The sequence below is a fragment of the Octopus bimaculoides genome, chromosome 14 (genome assembly GCF_046866305.1).
Source record: "Octopus bimaculoides isolate indiv1 chromosome 14, ASM4686630v1, whole genome shotgun sequence".
NCBI lineage: Eukaryota > Metazoa > Mollusca > Cephalopoda > Octopoda > Octopodidae > Octopus > Octopus bimaculoides.
In genome coordinates, this window is record NC_142941.1 from 48,089,024 (window position 1) to 48,110,357 (window position 21,334).

General features: G+C 38.5%; 1 protein-coding gene across 1 annotated transcript in view; it reads right to left on the reverse strand.

Moving 5' to 3' along the window:
- LOC106878005 (arginase-1-like) overlaps positions 1 to 21,334 on the reverse strand; it is a 33,928-nt gene that overhangs the window by 11,535 nt on the left and 1,059 nt on the right. The window contains exons 2-8 of the mRNA XM_089362856.1: positions 13,516 to 13,588; positions 11,051 to 11,157; positions 7,267 to 7,535; positions 5,993 to 6,049; positions 5,171 to 5,275; positions 4,445 to 4,521; positions 2,161 to 2,220 (exon numbers count right to left, since the gene is read on the reverse strand). Coding sequence (XP_089218982.1) covers positions 2,161 to 2,220; positions 4,445 to 4,521; positions 5,171 to 5,275; positions 5,993 to 6,049; positions 7,267 to 7,535; positions 11,051 to 11,157; positions 13,516 to 13,588 — 748 coding nt within the window. The remainder of the gene's footprint in view (positions 1 to 2,160; positions 2,221 to 4,444; positions 4,522 to 5,170; positions 5,276 to 5,992; positions 6,050 to 7,266; positions 7,536 to 11,050; positions 11,158 to 13,515; positions 13,589 to 21,334) is intronic.

Here is a 21,334-nt window from a genome sequence, read left to right on the forward strand (position 1 = left end):
AAAGAACGTGTGTGTGTGTATGTGTGTGAGTGTGTGTTGTTGTGAGGGTTTTGCGTGTAAACACGAGGAACAAAATTTTAAACCATCAACAATGTGTGATCCTCAATGGGGAGGAGACGTTCGAGGGCTGCTCGTGGAGAAACCCCATGAAAAAATCCATGGGTACGCTGACTTTTGGGAGCAGGTGCGTTTTTTCCTTTTCTCCCCCCCCCCCCCACACTACAGGCCCGTTCACTCGCACCATTCTCACCACTGATGCGAATGAACGGACTGGCTCTGAACATAATAATAATAATAATAATAATAATAATATATATATATATATATATATATATATATATATATATATATATATATATAAAGCAAAAACTGCTGTAGTTGTACTGCCATGTAATATTTGTATGTGTCGCCATCATGACCACAAGATCTCCCTAAAGTCGAACATTTTACGCTTGATCGAAATATAAGAATATCGATAGGAATTGCTCTGAAGTTATCGGGGACATTTTTCTAGTCTCCACAGTGTGTGTGTCTTTGTCAGTGCGTGTGTACGTGTGTATGAGCGTGAGTGTGTTACATCATTCTTGTAACACACTAATTTGACCGGGATTTCATTTTGTACTCTAACAAATTGGTTGCATTCTCAGGTGTAAACAGGTGATTGCTGATGTAGAATCACATACACACTCCTATATATATATATATACACACACACACACACACACATACACCTGACGTATATATTCATAGAAAGTACATACATACCCACACGCATACACACATTCACATCACATACACAAACGTCACACTCTGTTTCTCTCCCCCCTCTCTCTCACACACACGCATGCACACACACACACACACACACACACACACACACACACACTCCTTTATAAGACATTCCTTAACAAGTGCGAGGCAGTTGAGCTAATGAAGACTCTGCTTTGAACTTGTTCATAGTCAGTCGATTTGCCAGAAACAGCAGTCAAATCTTCCTTAAATCAAACCTTACTGTTGTAAATACGGCTAGGATACATTAAATAACGTAGTCCAAGATACATAATGACCTGGAAAAATACGACGGCATAAACACAGCTTGAAGCGTTTAGAGTTGAACTCGAATTCACGCGACATCGTGCCGTACAACAATATAAAGTGAACATCGAGAGGTTTAAACCTAACATTTTGAATATGCAAGGTGGACATAGACATAAAGGAAGATAATTTAGATGGACATCAACACCGAAAAGTATTCATGTTCAAATATATCAGTTCTCCTTTCACGCTGATACAGATTGAGCTCACGCAAGCATCAAATTCGAGATTAGACAAAATCACGAAAGAAAATATGTCGATGAATGTCTATAAAACTTTAAGTCTTCTTCGACCGGTCTTAAATGCTATGGTTAGAATTATAATGACTTTTCTGAGTAACAACCAAACCTGACAGTATAACATCGGCTTCCAAAAGGAGAGCTATAACAGTGGAAGAAGTTAGAAAACTGCCACGATATGTCGACTCTATGTTTGATGTATGCCAGGAAATTTGAGATCTGCGGTCCATGCATCCTAAGGACAAAACAAGTCTATCGTTCTTGGAGATCTCTCTGCCAGAAGAGTTTATGAACAAGAACAGCGTATATCCCGCCTCCACACACAAACAGTTGTGTCAGTAAATATAAAGGTGAGATCCATAAAAAGTAAATCCATAATCCGTAGGAAGCCAGAGAAATCAGACATGGTTGATCATTTATGGAATTAAATAAATAGGAAACATTTTGGCGTTGACAACCGCTTAAACCAACAAGCATGAACGATTATAAACATTCAATCATAAACTAAAGTTCCTGATTTCTATTCTGTAAATGTCCTACAAGACAATGGGTTAGTGATATAATTGAGGCTTTAAGTGTTTAAGCGTGAGTTCAATTCCCGGGTCAGCTAAGCCCCAGAAATTCTCGTTAAAGCGTAAGAAATCAGTACACTAAATAGCAAGGCTGTAAACAACAGATGGTGACTTCCGGAGATTTCATGAAGAGTTTCATTCCAAATACGGGGTTCGAATACATGTGGAAAAAAGGGCGATTAGGTGTGAATATATCGGTATTATTTCAAGTAATTAGGAATGCAAAAATGGTTAGAGACGAAACATTGTCTTACCTGTTTGGAATATGACCTCGGCAATGTATAACGCTTCTCTCAATGTCAAACCTGCTGGAACTGAGGAAAGGGAAAAGATAGAGACTTATAAGGCAACGCCAGTCTTTGTTTCGCGATTCTGTTACGATGTTGGAATGGGAGGATATACATTGGTTGTCATGGTTATCACAATAGAGATACAGAGAAAGACTTAAAAGGAGAAGGCGGAAAAAACTCCTGGAAGGACTTGACCATTGAGATTTATCCCCCAAACAGGTCGCCATTGCATAGTGACAAAGATTCACTCCTTGCCATCAAAATACAAGGCAAGATATTGCAACAGCTTGAGATTGGAAGGGCCCACATCTCTTCAATATCCTTCCAAAACAGAAATTAATCTACTATCATCAAGAGTCTCGGATGAAACAACTCCAGTATGGTCACAAAGCTGATAGGAAAGGCACTGAGAAAGAGGTCATGGAACAAAATTCCTAGGGATAGGCGGATATTAATGAGACGACAATCAAAAACCTCAAACGGTCTAAGTGGGCCGCTAAAGGATAGCAGACGACCCTATCTTAAACAAACAATGTTTGAGACCGAAAGTGAATTCCCATCAAAAGTAGAGGGCAAAAAAGGAGGAGCCAGGGCTGTCAAAAATATAAAGACAAACCCTAAAGTCTTCTATAGATATGCAAAAGAATCTGTTTCAGTAGAGTACAAGATAGGGCTACTATTCGAAGAAAATGGTTTGCCGACGAGCAAGACCACTTCAGATTCTCTCCCAGAGCTTCCTCGCAACTAGGAGACTTTCCAAAAAGTTGAAAGAAGGCATAATATGTCCCATCCATAAGGAAGGTAGCAGAGCGAATGCTAAAAATTATGGGCTTGTCTCTCTAACCTCCCGTGTCAGCAAAATCATGGAACGCATTGTCAGGAGGGAAGTGACTGTGTTCCTTGAAGACAATGACTTGCTTCCTGTCACTCGGCATGGCATCCGCTCAGGAAGAAGCTGCCTTACACAACTTTTGCAGCATCATGACTGGGTGTTGAAACAATTAATGAATCGCCTAAACGTGAATGTGATAAGGCTTTTGGTAAGGTTGATCACGGGATGATATCTCACAAACTACGGAGACTCGATATATTCGGAAAACTGGGAGAGCTGTTGCATGGCTTCTTAAAAGACAGACGCCAGGCTGTGGCGGCCAATGGAGTCCTGTCCAAGGAGACAGTAATAGAAAGTGGGGTGCCTCAGATAACTGTATTGGAGCCGCTAATGTTCATGGTGACCCTTTTAGACATGCCATCGGTTGCACAGACAGCCACACTTACTAGCTATGCCGACGACACAAAGTAGTAGAAGTGGTCAAAGAAACTTCTGATGCCAATCTTCTACAAAAATGACCGAGATGCCATATATAAAGGGGCTGAAGAAAAGAACATGTATTTTAATGGAACAGCTGAGCTACTGGGAGAGACTGAAAGTGCTACGACTCTATTCCCTGAAGCGAAGACAGGACAGGTATGCAGTGATATATGTATGGAGGATCCTGAGGGGGTTGGTACCAAACTTTGGTATCCAGAGCTATACCAGCTCCCGAACTGGACGTCACTGCACAGTTCCAAAGGTCCAAGTTATCCTGTCTAGAGTGAGAATCATGTACTGCAATAGCTTGGGATTCAAGGGCTCACAACTATTTAACTCCTTGCCAAAACACTTGAGGGGTCTCCATGGAGTGGGAGTAGATGTTTTCAAGAAACAACTTGACTGCTTGCCATCCAAGGTCCCAGAGGAACCAATATCAAGGCAGGAGACTCGAAAGAAGGCAGCAGTGTCGAACTTCCTCCTTCAGCCTTAGGGCTGAAACATATAAAAGAATAAAAGAATACATTAAACAATTCTTCCTCTTTCATAATTTAGAAATCAGTTGAAATAAGATTTTGTAATCTATTCTCTACTGGAATTATAATTATTAACATATTGTATATGTGAATGTGTGTGTGTGCGTGCGTGCGTGCGTGCGTTTGTGCGTGTGTGCGTGTGCGTGTGTGCGTGTGCGTGTGTGCGTGTGTGTGTGTAGCAAATTTTTTTTTTTAAATGGTGTGTAAAAAAGCAAACAAACAAGGTGTATTAAGTTGATGCTCAGAGAAATAAGGAGGAGTCTTTAACGTTTCGAGCCGACGTTCTTCTACGGAAAGGATTTCTATGTATCTTCTTTTGATTTTGGAATGCTAAGCTCGCCACGATTCTGCATGATGTACGAATGAAGTGACAGCCTGGATTATGTTGACTCAGACTTACCTGGTGTACCAGTACTCGGTGCCACGATAGGATCCATGCTGTCTATGTCAAAACTGACGTGAATTGGTCGGTCTTTCCTGAAAGAGGTTATCAAAATCAGTTTCGTATATTCAGATATGTATCTATCTAGCTATCTAGCTATCTACCACATTATATATATATATATATATATATATATATATATATATATATATATATATATATATATATATATATATATATATATATATATATATATATATATAAAACATTTTTTTATTGCTATATTGAACAAATGGAATAATTAACCACAAAGTATTTTGTTTTTAGTTATAATTATTATCATAATCTTGATGTTTATACCAGCTTTTGAAGGAGTAAGTATTCTTCGGTTTAATGGAGCCGTTTATAAAAACGATTGTATATATGTACGTAAACACGCGCGCGCGCGCATATATATATATATATATATATATATATATATATATACAATTCCACCATGGAGAGGTACGAGTAAGGTAAACGATTACGGACGAAATCCTAATAACTATTGAAACTATTAATTAATCTACGTGTAGGAAAGGAAACAAAAGTGAGTCAATCCCAAAGAAGACTATCACGTGGTATGTAGAGTGCAAGGTTTAAGATCATCGTAAAACCGCAAACGTACAATGAACCCGCTAACAGTCTTGGGGCCCTTTTTTGTGGAGTGGGGTGTAGTTTCAAAAAAATAAAACAACTACTTACGTGATGTCAACTAAATCCAAGGCAAGTTTTACAACTTGTGCAATTCCATATTCTTCAACTTCTTGCATTGAAAAGAATTTCACACCCAGGTTCTTCATAGTTTGTCTAAAAAATCAAGAAATATGTCAAAACATTATATTTACTTTGGCGAGAATCAATGGCACAACAATTCCGTCCATTCCTGTATCCCAGACTACATTATCAAATATGTCAGTGAATGCGCGTGGCTCAGTGGCTAGGAAATTCGGCTGACAATCGTAAGGTCATGAGTTCAATTCCCGGCGACGCGTTGTGTCCTTATGCAAGACACTTTATTTCACGTTGCTCCAGTCCACTCAGCTGGCAAAAAAATGACTTATATATGTATTTCAAAGGGTCGACCTTGTCCCATTATGTGTGATGCTGAGAACTACGATAAGGGTACGCGTGTCTGTGGGACCTTCAGCCACTTGCACGTTCATTTCACAAACAGGCTCTTCCGTTCATCGGATCAACTGGAACTCTCGTCGTCGTAAACGACGGAGTACCAGGTTTTATCAAATGTATCTCATCCGTGAAGGCGTTGATATAGCTGTGAGGTCAAGAAGTTTGTTCCGCAGCTATGTGGTTCCGCGTTCGATTCCACTGCGCAAAACCAACGACCAAATCTTTGTGAAAGAAATTTGGTAGAAGGAAACTGTACACTTCTGCATCAGTTGGTGTTCGCATTTATGCTTATTTCCATGTGTGTCTAAATGAGGATATGGAATTGGAAGCAGGTGTGACTGTGTCTGCAGAAGACGAAAATGAAGGTGATGAAGGAGGAGGAGGAGGAGTACTTACATTTCCCCGACGTCAATATCACGAAGTCCAATATAAACCAAGTCTTTGGCTTTGATCCTAAAAATAGAATTAAGATTAGATCATACGTAGACAAAACTTCGAACTCACTATCATGCCCCTCTTAAAAATGTTTAATATCTTTCATCTGTCACTTGTTTCAGTTACTGCACTGCGGCCATACTGGGGCACTGCCTTGAAGGGTTTTAGTTGAACGAATTGACTCGAAGTCTTGAATTTATTCTATCGATGTCTGTGGTGAACCGCTACGTTACGTAAACAAATAAGCGGATGTGGGGGACAAACACAAACGCAATGACACACTCGTGTGTGTGTGTGTGTGTGTGTGTGTGTGTGTGTGTTCGCGTAAAGTTTGCTAAAAAGATCAGGTACCTATATTGGGTGGAACCAAGTAATATTGTATACTCACGTTATATTCTTTATGGTATCAGATTGAAGAATATTAAAAATATTCCCATTGAAGCCATTTTTTATTATTATTTCAATATAAGGCATAATCAGAGATATTTAAAACTACATTCTCTGAACTGTTCCTTGAGTTTTATCCCAAATGAAACAAAATCTCATTTGGCATAAAAAAAAGAAAGCATTTTTAGTCACGTCTAAAACCTAAATGATTTTCAGATGAAGTTTTAAATTTATACATAAAGAAGATATTTAAAGAACGGGTGCAATACTTTTCTAATTCTATCTATATTTTGGGCGGAACTAAATGCAAATATTTAAACCTGAAAGACCATCGCTATCATATAACTCTCCAATGATACAAGGAAATTTGGTTTTAAGTTGCTCTAAGATATAAAACCTTATGAAATCTTATTTCTGTTGAAGCACTAACTCCTCTGTGAGTGTCAAAGGGACACAGGGCAGGTTTTTTAAATCTACAATAACCCGTCAAATAGAATAATGATTTCCCAAGATTTTAATGTAATACAAGTTTCGAAATCTTTTTAGATCTATCATACGATATATGTATATGTGTATGTGTATTGAGAAAGAGAGAGAAAGAGACAAACAGAGAGAAGCAAATAGAGTTTAGATAAACAGACAGACAGACAGACAAACAGACAGACAGACAGACAGACAGACAAACAGACAGACAGACAGACAGACAGACAGACAGACAGACAGACAGACAGACAGACAGATAGATCGATAGATAGATAGATAGATAGATAGATAGATAGATAGATAGCTAAAATAATTTTGAAATTATGCTCCTGTTATCGTTGAATGGTCATGAACGGACAACTTACGAGTGATTCACCCAATTGAATTGCTGAATCTCGGGCAATTGGTTTCTCATTTCTTCAATCAGATAGGCGACTGGCATTCCATGGGCATTACCAGAAGGCGATGTCTTCGGCGTATTAATATCGCTGTGTGCATCTATCCATAGTAGTACAGGCTTTTCCTTTTCAGCTTCTATCTGGCCGTGCACAGAACCAATCCCGAGACTATGATCTCCACCCAACACTATCACATTGTGTCCCTTTCTGCGTTCCTCTGATACTTTATCAGAAAGCTGAAATCATAGAAGTTACTACGTTACTTTTAGACAATCTATGTACGCCATATATACATACATACGTACATACATACATCCATCACATACACACATACATACATACGTGCATACAAGTTCAGGTTTATACCTGTAATTATTGGGGCCCTGGGATATGTAACACATTGACTAAATACCAATCTTGAGAAATTAGGCTTCTCAAAACCAGAAAGGAGAAAGCTGATTCGAGGACTTCAGATCCGATCCATCAGTGAAACTGTAAAAATCTGCAAAACTTTCCAGAAGTTTATCATTTAAATATATATGAGTATGTCTAGATATGTAAGTATATGCTACCGAATAATTGTCACATATTATTTGCATATATATATATACATATATGTCTTGCGACGAATATACTTGAACATGAATTGCAGCTTGTACGGATAGTTTTGTCCTACTTACAACTGAAAGCAGGGATTCGCAAAAGTGTCACATGAGGACACAGCTCGGATTTTAATCCCTTTATATATATATATATATATATATAAATTCTTAGAAGTTTTATATACCATATAGATGAATGTATCTATGTATGTATATTGTATCCCACAGAGAATTTCGTTATCATGGATTCAATGAATATATACATCAACCTTTGAATTTGTTTTCTCTCCTCCTTAATTCTATATTCCTGAAGCTCTAGCAGAGCGCTAATTGATTGAGCTGTATAAAGTAGCTATCTATATAACTTATTTCCTTATTGTGTGTATATATATATATATATATATATATATATATATATATATATATATATATATATATTGTGTGTGTGTGTGTGTGTGTGTGTGTGTGTGTGTGTGTGTGTGTGTGTGTGTGTGTGTGTGGCGCGCGCAGGCGTGTGTTGGTTCGATATTCTGCCCTGCCAGGGACTCGAAGTATCATCCCTGCCCCCATATAAGATCCTATACACACATAAAGAAGCATGCTTGTTCCATAAAGTAAATCTTTGGTAACCGAGGCGTGATTGTAAGATCAGCATTGACCAGCAGACTTATGATGGAAGTGTTACAACCGAGACCATTCCACGTACACCTAGGACTACATCGTCTAATGTGCTTATCCTTTCATTACGACGGTATCTGTGCTAAAGATTCCATCGTTGTCTAATTATGGCAATTAATGTTTTATTTTTGTTGTTTATCCTTAGGTCCACCTGATCGAGCAGAGCTGTGATCAAAGGCTTTCCATTCGTGACCAACCACTTAAATATCAAGAGTTATATATCAAACATGGTGTTGCAGCTACAACAAACAAAAGATCGAATGGACATTGTCCAATAAGATGGCAAGGAATTATCTGAGTGAGAACACATTGCTATTTCAAGCTGTTGGACCCTGTGCAGTGTAGGGGCTTCTCATTAGTTCCTTATTATTTTTATTAATGTTTAGAAAGGTTCAAGAGCCCGTTCGGCTATGAATGGTTTGAACCTAGAAAGTTACCCTCCGAGGCTTAAATCCGGGCAAGATTTTTTTTTTTATGGAAGACCATGCATACCAGCCAACCGTCACCCTTATTAATGTTTTAGTACACAGAAATCGTAGCCAATGAATGACTCTTGATAAGGCTATTCTGCCTCACAGTATATCACAATATTCTGTAAGGTCACCTTTATCTTCTGCACGATATTAACCCAATTATCCTACATTATTCAGATTCACACATTTGATCTTCAAGAAGAAATCCAATCTGCCACTATCATATTGCCATATCTTTCTCTCTCCGTCTTGAGGAGATTTAATGAAAAGTAACTTGCCACCATCAAATATTTGATAGCCACCACCTAACTTAATCTTCCCACGCACGCACGCACACAAACACGCATGCGTGCTTGCTGTGTGTGTCGTCAATGGGATAAGTTTGCAAATGTTTTTGCCACGACAATAAGTTTACGAACAAAGAAGTCTGTACCTGCATGCAAATGTTTCTTCTGCTGACTGTATTAATTCAGTTTCACGCCCGAAAGATTGTTAATGAGCATGGAGGGGGAGAGGGGGAGAGGGGGAATGGGGGGAGAGGGGAGTGGGGAGAGAGGGGGAGTGGGGAGAGAGAGGGGAGTGGGGAGAGAGAGGGGAGTGGGGAGAGAGAGGGGGAGTGGGGAGAGAGAGGGGGAGTGAGGAGAGAGAGGGGGAGTGGGGAGAGAGAGGGGTGGGGAGACAGAGGGGGAGTGGGGAGTGAGGAAGAGAGAGATTTTTATAAAACATTTAGTTACATCGTCTGAAGCACGTTTCATTAGCAAAACAATTATTTGGGAATATTCATGGAGTTCTAAAAACTGGTAATTTGTTGCAGTACAAATTAAGTTGCGCGCGCGCGCGCTTTTGACTGTGCGTTCTTTCGTCGTTTGCTGTATCTAGAAGAAAGGACAAAGAGCATGGTCTTCAAAGGTGCTTCCACCGGATAACAGTGAGATTGGTGTCATTAATGTTCCTCGTAAACGATTGTAAAGGAACATATTCGGAAATGAAGAAGGAGGGAGGACCAGAGATCCAACGGTCTGGAACGAGGAACTGGCTTCTTTCGGTGACATTGTTCATTCTAGTGTGACGAGTGAAACCTCCTCCACTGTGACAACAATAGATTACGTGTAGTTCGAACTCGTCCACAGTAGATTCACAACGGTATCTATGTGGTTCACGCATGCAAGGATGGGGTGTCGAATAACTTTGACTCGTGTGCACATATCGGCGAGAAAAGTACCGCTTGACGAAGGGGCGGGGTGGAATTACTGAGACATTGTTTGGTTGCACGGCATTTCGGGAGGAGGCAAGGCGATGCTGGTGGTATTCGGAGAAGAATGAGGCCTTCACGAAACAAGACACCTCACGTCGTCTCCGACACACGATTGTTTACAGAAAACCACGTGATAAGTGCACGGCTGAAGTCGATGGAGGAAAGACAATGTTACGTTGGGCGTTGAACAGAAACAGGTTACAGAGCCTCACAAGAGTTTTCACTTGCAGCCAATCGGCCGCGCTGGAAACGACATGGCAGATGAATTCTATGCTACAAGTTCGAAGAGAAATTATGATTAGAAATAGTATGGCTCGCTGTGAAACGGAGAGGAGGAATTTTGGAAGAGCGAAGAAGTTCTTCAATAGTCAGAGGGTTCTGTTGGTCATGTTTAACAATTTCTCTCGCTTCAAGATACTCCTGGACGGTTTTTCAAGTGATCATAGGCCGAACCGACGATATAGACATCATATTTCGAAATTAGTCGCACAGTGGTCAGCAATGACCGAATGCCTCCTACGGTACCATCAAATTGACCTCACTCGCAGTTCACATTTAATTTGGATTTCATTTGTTGTCTTATCATATACACTGTAGCATACAATTATGGATTCTATATAATTCTCAATAACACACAAACACACACAGAGCTATAGAGAAAAGAGGGAGAGAGATAAAGAAAGAGAGGGAGGGAGAAAGAGAGGAAGGGGGAGAAACTGAAAATATGACGTAGGCAGACATACGATTTTGTTGTACGTTCCAACGGCTTTGGGATTTTTCATATTTTTTATCGGAGGATCATGTCCAACGTCAGGAAAGGTCAAGTTGCCCAAATCATAGACTTCCTCAACTGCAATTGACAAAAATTAATAAAATACAAATAAAAAACGTCTATAAATATTCACAAAAGTTAAATTCGATCTCTAAAGCCTTCTTGACTGTACGATAACCATATGGGGCATTTGAGCCTTTGACGAATTAATCGTTGACTGTCTGTCCCTGCTACATAATTGACGAGATTGTGGTTTGTTGCAGGTGATCAAATCTCCAATGAACACTATAACATATATACGCAATATACACACTCGGCCTCATACAATGCAAAAGATGAATATTTAATGGCAGTATATTATTGTTATATATATTTTATTTATTTCAATCATTGGAGTGGATTTAGGTTGGGGACAGCGCCTTCTTCTCTATTTGTCGAACGGCTAAGCTACCCCTTGATGAAAAGGTATGCTGTTCAATATATTACGTTATGCCAGGGTACACAAACATCGATAAGCAGACACATGTGTGTGTAGGTGTATATATATATGAATATATATATATATATATATATATATATATATATATATATATATATATATATATATATATATATATATATATATATATATATATATATATATATATATATATATATATATATATATATATATGTATATATACATATATATGTCCATCTATCTGCACACCCCACCACACACATATGCATGTATATATCAATTTGAAGAATCAAGCAGATCTTACATCAAGCTCTCCACCAAGTGCGTGGCTAACATGAATGACCGTGGTTGAGGCTATTATGAACCTTCGCGTCGTTCTGAAAATCCAACAGATACACTGATGGGAAGAATCTATATAAATGGAATCGAGGTGAGAGAAGCGAGGTGAGAGGGTAGATGTTTATTACATTCGTTTAAACCATTCAATAATATTAGAAGGATTGGATCATAAGCAGAGTGGAAAATTGCTAACTAGGACAGTATTAATTCTATCTATAATGGTTTTGCTTATTCGACTTACGCCTCTAAATCTCGATGATAGGAACGATGCTCTTACATTTAAATCACCTAGAATTTACCTCGTGGACCATAAGCCCAACCTCTCCTTTAATCGCTCTGTACGTTTGATATGCCCAACAAAATCTGTCATAGGTCGAATAAGCAAAAGAAAAAAAACCATTATGGAGAGACTAAATCCTGCCTGAGTTAGCAAACCTCCATTTTATTTATGACGTAATACTTTTGGTATTATCGGCTGATTTATTGATCTTTGAGATGAAACAGCTGTAAACGAATGCAATAACACATCTTCCTCACCTCACTTCTCTTGTCTGCTCTCCCCCCCCTCTCTCTCTCTCTCTCTCGAGCTTCTCCCTCACCACTGTCAACATCAATCTACAATTCATCACCGTCAGTTTCAATTACGAAGTCGCCTGTCTCGATTTTCTGAACTGATCTGTCGTCTCTGAGACTGACATCAATTCCTTGTCACAGAATTGTAAAAGAATTTAAACATCAAAAAGTTTTGTGAAAAATTACAAGTTTTTTTATGATAACAATTGCCACATTCTTGCATTCCTGTAAATATATATACATTTACTGCATTAGATGCATATAAAACTACACACTATACTTTACACATATACAGCACGACAAAGACAAAATGAAATTATATCCGTTTAATTTATATTCATTATTCTCATTTATTAACTTTTTGTCGTATTGCATATGTATTTACGTATATCTAATGTGCTAAATTTTTGTATGTCGGTGCTAATATAATGTGCAACAATTTTTATCATAGAAAGTTTATAATCCTTCACAAAAATTTTGATTTTTACATATGTGTGTGTGTGTAGATAGATAGATAGATAGATAGATAGATAGATAGATAGATAGATAGATAGATAGATAGTTGAAATTTATAGAAAAACAAAAGATGGAGACGGGTGTTGGAACAATTAGCAGGAGTACTGGTTGAACGCTCAGGAAAAATGGAAAAGTCTTTTACGTTTCGAGCCTACGCTCTTCGACAAAAAGGAATAAGAGGAAATAAACAAAGAGAGAATGAAAAAAAATGTGTTGAGCTCAGTGGTCCGGGCTTCCGTTCAGTTTCCGTCTACAGAATTCCACAATCAAGTTATTGACCAATCCTTGGGAAATATTGAATAAGTTGTTTTCGTTAGTTTTGCCTCTCGTGGGTCTTCATTTAATGGCCGTTCTTATGCGGGTAGGGGTTATAGTTGATTATATCGATATAATACTTCAAATGGTATTGATTCTATCGAGAGATCAATGCTGATCCAAGTGGAATTAAACTAACCATCGCAATAATCTGTCCGTCATCTTGTCGAGTCGTCGTCGTCGTCTTTCAACGTCAATAAATGAAACAAACAAAGATACGAATAATGGCGTACCTCGTTCCTTCAGCTTCTCGATTAAACCATGTTTTCTCATAGCATCTGGTCCTTTCCTCACGCCAGGTTTTGGCTGAAAGATAAATAATCATTATCGTCATCAATTCACCAACACCACCACCACCATCATAATCATTACCATAATTACTGCGACAAACACTAGCACTACCAACAATTTTACCGTTTTTCTTTTTCTTTGTTTTTGTTTTGACATGAAGACGGTTCGATGGGGATAAATGGAAGAGTTTCTGATTCCAAATATGACAACACAGAAGAATTGCGAAATACTCTATCTTTGACATATCAAGAAAAATGGCAGAAATTCTTCGATTCAAACGCCTCCATACAGTTAAACTTGAAATGTCTACAAGACTATTTAAAGATGTTAGCCAAATTAACTTCTTGGAAAGACTATTCTCCGCAACCAATCAGATCTCTACTAAAGCTAATCATTGCTTTCAAATCATGGAGTTTTCAGTCAGGTCTTAAAATAAATTTGGTTGACCACAGTCCTCGGTTTGTCGATCTCCGCCATTAGACAAAACGTAAAAATCAACTGCGACCGTATTCCAACTCAAAATGAAAATTTTTAATTAGTTGGAGGCATTTACAACGGTGCTTCACCAATTCTACCATCCCCACCCTCCATGATCTTTTTTTCTCTTGTGTCTGATAAAGAAATCATTTATTCTCCTTCACGTACACTCGTGATAACCGGGGCGAACATATTAATCTTGCCAGTCAACAATGCCATAGTCTTTCGTGACCAGAAAATTTATCTTATTAACGTGATATCAACCCTTCTGACATAAATTATGTAGTTCTGAGACGTTCATGCATTTCTAAATGGCATTAACTCATCTTATTTCTCATCTTGTGAACCAGCCTTCTTGACGGGGTCCGTGATGATTGAAAAGGGGTGAATAAGTTGCTGCGTATGAGACGGTTTCTTTTTATATTAATAATTTTGATAAATCTGAGCCTTGCAGAAGGAAGACTATCGATGTAAACTCTAGTTTATCTCCTCATTAGTAAAATAGGAGATGGCCAAACACTGTTCCTGAACATTTGGGTGGGGTGAGGTAGTACTTGTCAGTTTGACAGCTGCTTTCACAGACGAATCCACATTGAAACTATCAGGAATAGAAACTGGAGTGACAACAAACTGTGCCTTACTCAAAAACCATTCGCTTTCTCAATTATTCCCGATTGTAATGTTTTAGAACAATTGTGATTATTTCTTTCCTGTACTTTCTACCTCAAACAGCATTAAATAGCCGAGGAACAAAGTCGTAGATTTGTTTACGGCTTCGCCAGAGGCCCTCAACATGGTTGGGAAATAAAAGGCGGGAAAATAACACGATATGTGGGCTCCGTTTTCTCAGGGTAGTGCGCATCTGCGCGCTCCCACACATTTTGCAACCGGCACAGAAAAGAAAATGAATGTTTAGTTACCTAAAATAATCCCGTAATTATAATTATTATAGTTATGAAGGTGGAGGCACATAGCCTAGTGTCTAGAGCAGCAGACTCACGGTCGAAGGATTGCGGGTTCGAATCTCAGACCGGGCAATGTGTGTGTTTATAAGCGAAATACCTAAGCTCCACGCGGCTCCAGTAGAAGGTAATGGCGAACTTCTGCTGACTCTTTCGCCACAACTTTCTCTCACTCTTTCCTCTTGCATCTCACCTGAGACGGACTGGCGTCCCGTCCAGGTGCGGGAACCTATACGCCAATGAAACCGGGAAACCGGCCCTTATGAGCCAGGCATGGCTCGAGAAGGAACAAACACGTAGTTATCAAAGGTGATGTGATGGCAGAGTTATCACCGCGCCGGACGAAATGCTTAACGGCATTTCATCTGTCTTTACGTTCTGAGTTCAAATTCTGCCGAAGTCGACTTTGCCTTTCATCCTTTCGAGATCGATAAAGTAAGTTGAGCAGTGGAGGTCGATGTAATCGACTTGGTCCTAACCCCAAAATTGCAGGCCTTGTGCTAGAATTTAAAGCCAATAATCATATTTAATTTTGGCCTCAATTTGCACGAGTATTCAACGCAGCACACTCGCAGGAAAAAGAAGATCTTTACGTCAACTGAACATTTCAATTAAAAAGTTCAATGGAGAATTATATGAGGCTGATGTGTTAGAAAGTAACATATCAAAATGTCTCTGTTTTCAATTGTCGGAAATGAGAGAAAATAAAAGGAGGAGGCAGAGGGAGAGGAAAGAGGTGGTGTCTTAAGACTTGGCTTTTAATGGAAAATATAGAATTAACAAATATGTGAGAATAAGGATTATAATTGCGAGGGTTGGGGATAGGGTTCAGATTAGTGTTGGGTCGGAGGGGTTCAAGGTTACAGTTATTGTTCAGACATAAGTGAAAATCCAAAATTTTCCACTCCACATTTTATTTTACTTCCTTAAAATAGGTCAATGAAGGCCACTGTGTCAAGAATTAGACCTTCACCCACTCCTTTCCATCCCCTCCTTTCCATCCCTCTCCTCCTTGTTTTATGTAACAGTTTCCTTTTGTTTTGTTCCCTATAAAATGATGGCGATTTGAAAGAATTTCGGGATGCTGATTCTAAATAAGCCATCAGTTTTTGTCTAACAAGCAATCTTCTGTATCTTTGCACCAAACATAGACCAGAAATAAGAAATGAATCACTTTTGGCATTGACAACGTTTGGGCTGATATACCCTCCAGCCTTCATCAGACACTTTTGGCATGTTAGGAAAATTTACCGATGGTATTAATCCCTCATTTCAAACCATTCTGTTATAAGACCTTAAGATGGCGGGCAAGTTAATCTCTTGTAAAGTCTTTACGCCACAGTCACCAAGGCACTATAGTTTAGTGAAAGAATTGAAGAACAAAATTGTATGGAATTACATTAATGAGAAACGCAAATACTTAAACAACATAGACAGAGTAATAAGAAAATGGCTTCTGGATTAACTCATATGATTCTCTTAATCTTAATATGATTGTCATAGTTTCTCAACAATGATGTTTGCCGTCTTCGTTCGAAACTCTCGGATTATTTCAACTCATCTCAAGTAAAAGTAATTAAACGAATGTCGATGAAGTGAGAGAGAAATGATGGGACAAAGGAGAAGCAGTTCGAATCTGCTTCAAGATTAAATACACACGAAATTAATTAACGACGATTTGGCGAAAATAAACATAACCTGATGGCCTTGTTTTTAACTTCAACGAACACACTATTTTCTGGTTTGTGCTGATATCCGGTCATCCTAGAGTCCTAGCGCTAATGAATCGAGTATGTCATGAACATTCATTGTCTTAAAGGAGAAGTTGTTCTCCGGTAACGAAACACAACAGCGATTAGCATATTCCCGTCCGAATCTCCCGGAACATATTAAGAATAAATATGGGAGAAAAGAAATGGTCTCATAGTCATTTCAAACATTTCACGTTCCCTACAGTAGCTTCTATAATTTACACGAAAGCCTTCTCAACTAAGTGATAGTTATATAATAAGTAATTGTAGTTATTGAATTAGTTATCAATTTAAATAAATTAATGGATCTTAAATTTATTTAGTTGACTGTGACGTCAAAGTCTTTATGAAACACGAAAATCAAACCACCATTGCCGGTAAAAAGAAGTACTGCAGAGAAGTGGTCACTATATTGAATTAATACAAAAATAAAATAAGTATTGGGCATATATATTTTATCTGTGAGTTAACAAGATTACCAATGGTTTCATGTAAAAACAGGAATATCTTAACAATTATTGAGCATGCCACGTGGAAACGTTAGCTCTCGTTCCGATTTTGATCGAAGGTGAAGACGAGTACCAACGTTCCAAAGTGGCTGGTTTGATAATCATCAAGAAATTCCTCTTTACAGAAAACCATTGATAACCTTGTTAACAATCAAATAAAGAATATTTATCGACCAATGCGGTGCTGAGCATTCATTCATGCTGTTCGATATGAGTGAGTGTGTATGTGTGTATATATATATATATATATATATATATATATATATATATACACACGTACACACACGTATATATATATGCGTGTGTATGTATATTTATATATACCCGTGTGTGTGTTTGTCTCCCATCACCGTTTGATAACAGGTGTTGCTTTGCTTACGTTCCCGTAGCTTAGCTGTTCGGTAAAAAAAGACCGATAGAATAAATATTAGGCTTTGAAAAATGTACTGCAGTCGGTTCATTCGATTAATAATACTTGAAGGCGGTGCCCCAGCATGGCCGCAGAGCGAGAGGGGCTGGGACCCGCAGGACGACAGCTAAAGACAACGCTTGCTTTTGGTGTTCAGGAAGATCATGCATCTGTGGGATTCCTAGACTGGTCCTAAACGAAGATCTTTTCTATTAGGTTGGCTACATATGGCCAACATTATTACGTAATTCCGAGCTCCCAGAAACAGCTGTCAGACTTGTAATGCCATACCCCTTCCCCTAATTTTCTGTGTCTTTCTACTGTGTGTAAATCTGTTTTGTTAATATATAAATATAAAATTATATACATATATACACACAGGGTAAAGAAAGGTTTAAGATTTAAAGAAAAAATCCTAATTAGACAGAGTTTAAAAGTTAAAAGAGATAAGGTCAGACAGCAAGTTGCCCACACCGTACTTGCATCATCAGTGCCCCCCCCCCCCGAGATGGTTATTGTGGCATATTGGATGGTTGTTTACAATGTTTGATACGCATATATTACAATGTTTGATACGCATATTGTTATTGTTGTTGACTTTTAGCTCAAGGCCGAACCCATGTCATCAGACCCAGTGTTGAAGGCGTTTCAGCGGTAAACATTTCATTTCGTTCTCAAATATAAACGAATCTGCGATTCGTGTGTCGCGTGTGTTAAGTAGGATGGGAGTGGATGGAGAATTGGCTGCTATTTCTGGCATGTCGAGCGACTACGAAGAGGAAATATCTTTGGCATGGCGTAAGTTAATACGGATGTGCACTCACACGCGCGCGCGGCAGTTTGTGAAGTTATTCTGAATGTTTGTATGTGTCTATGGGTTCGCTTTTTAAGTTGTCTGTCTCCGTACCCTTTATCTGGATTTATTTATTTATTTATTTATCTCTATTTCTTATATTTATAACTGGTATGTGACAAATATATTTACTTATTTATAAGAAGCAATCAAATCACAACGTTCTGAAGTTACCGTTACAAAGTTGGTATAGACACATGAAGTCGCATGGTTCAGTAGTTAGAGTGTCGGGCTCACAATCATGAGGTTGTGTTCTTGAGAAAGACCCTTTTTTTCACATTGCTCCAGTTAACTCAGCTGTGGAAATGAGCTGCAACGTCATTGGTGCCAAGCTGTATCGGCCCCTTTGCCTTTCCCTTGGATAACATCAGTAGACTGGAGAGGGGAGGCTGGTATGCATGGGCGACTGCTGGTCTTCCAAAAAACAATCTTATCCAGACTTGTACCTCGGAAGTTAACTTTCTAGGTTCAATCCCATGGTCAGTCATGACCGAAGGAAGTTTTTACTCTTTTATAGACACAAAAGGCGTGACTGTGTGGTAAACAAAAGAAACAAAAAAACTTCCTTCCCAACAGCATGGTTCGGGTTTCAGTCCTACTGCATGGCACATTGAGAGGGTCTCTTCTATTACGCCATCAGGCTGAACAAAGCCTTGTGATGGATTCTAAATACAGAAACTGAAAGAAGCCCGTAGTATATATATATATATATATATATATATATATATATATATATATATATATATATATATATATATATATATATATATATATATATATATATGCACATACATACACGTGTCACTGAGTCTGTGTTTTTGTCCCCCATCACCACTTGACAATCGGTGTTGGTGTGTTTACGTCTCCGTAACTTAACCGTTCGGCAAAATAGACCGATAGAATAAGTACCCGACTTAAAAAAAGTACTGGGATCAATTCATTTGTCTAAAAAATTCTTCAAGGCGTTGCTCCAGCATGGCCGCATTCTAATGACGGAAACAAATAAAAGATAAACATAAAGGATCTTACACACGTTTGCGCATGCGCACAGACTAACAACTAGATCTGACACAAAATAGAAAATTATCAGAAGATAAGAACAGAGAGAGTAAAGGAATCTTTCGAAAGAAAGGAGAACTTTGTTTTGTGCAATAAAGAAACTGGGGAAAGAAAATTAAAAAATAAAAAAATTTCGCAATGGGCGTTGGAGTGGCTGTGTGGTAAGTAGCTTGCTTACGAACCACATGGCTCCGGGTTCAGTCCCACTGCGTGGCATCTTAGGCAAGTGTCTTCTACTATATCCTCGGGCCGACCAAAGCCTTGTGAGTGGATTTGGTAGACGGAAACTGAAAGAAGCCCGTCGTATATATGTATATATATATATGTATTTGTGTGTGTATATGTTTGTGCGTCTGTGTTTGTCCTCCCAACATCGCTTGACAACCGGTGCTGGTGTGTTTACGTCCTCGTAACTTAGCGGTTCGGCAAAAGAGACCGATAGAATAAGTACTAGGCTTACAAAGAATAAGTCCTAGGGTCGATTTGCTTGACTAAAGGCGGTGCTCCAGTATGGCCACAGTCAAATGACTGAAACAAGTAAAAGAGTAAAGAGTAATAAAGAAATAAAGCAGAAACTGGAATCTACTTTGGTAGAAGAAAACTGTTTAAATAAAACCGAACAGAAAATATTGATAGAAAAGACAAAACGGAATTACAAAATACAAGAAGGAAAAAGAGAAAGTCATTTCATTACGAAAATGTCACAAAACTCGGCAGGGTGGAAGTATGCGAGGCGGAAGGGCATCAATGGCTTAAACGAATAGAAACAGAAATTTTTATTTCAGCTGCACAATACCTAGAAAAGTATAATAATAAAACTATGCCACCAATTCAACGAAACGGTTAAGCACATCATTCGTGGCTGAGCAGACCTTGCCAACCCTGGCTATATTCAGAAACCAGACTGAGTTAGCAGCTTGTTCACTGAGCAATGATGCAGCGTTGCCAACTGGATGGTGGCAATGAGAAGCACAAGCATCCGGCAAACACATGACAACAACACGAGCAGAAGGATCTGGGGAATTCTTATCCGTGTTAGGAACACGGAGGTCGAAGTAGATTGGTCGGTCAAAAAAGAAAAGAAAAAAAAGAGTGTGAAACAAAAAGTGTTTACTCCAGTCTAGTAATAGGTATACCGGTCCCTTTTGACCAAAACGTTTTCAAGAATGAGGCACAGGATCCCTCAACATGTAAGGATCTTGAAATTATCAGAAAATGAGGCTTTCAAATAGAACACCTTCGACATTATTTGGAGCCCTCCAGGCTTCATTTAGAAAATATGAGAAAAAATATGCAAATCACACTGGACAATCAACTTTATATTGGACAAACTCGGTCCAGCTCGGCACAGGACACATTTTATACAAGACTCTTTCATACAGCACAACACATACACTATTGAACACAGCACATACCCTATTCACAGGACACATACTGTGTGTGGGGGGGGGGGGGCGCGCGGAAAGAGGTCACAGATGTATGACGAAAGATTTCTGGACAATGGACATGAGTCAAAATAAGAACAGTAATAAACGAGGGAAGAACAAATATACAGTGCGTGTGTTTATTCGGCAAGAAAAAAAATGATCGTCCCAAAATACAACAATATATATATATATATATATATATATATATATATATATATATATATATATATATATATATATATATATATATATATATATATATATATATCCTGTGTGTCTGTGTGTATAGCACATACTTAAAACACGAGCCATTT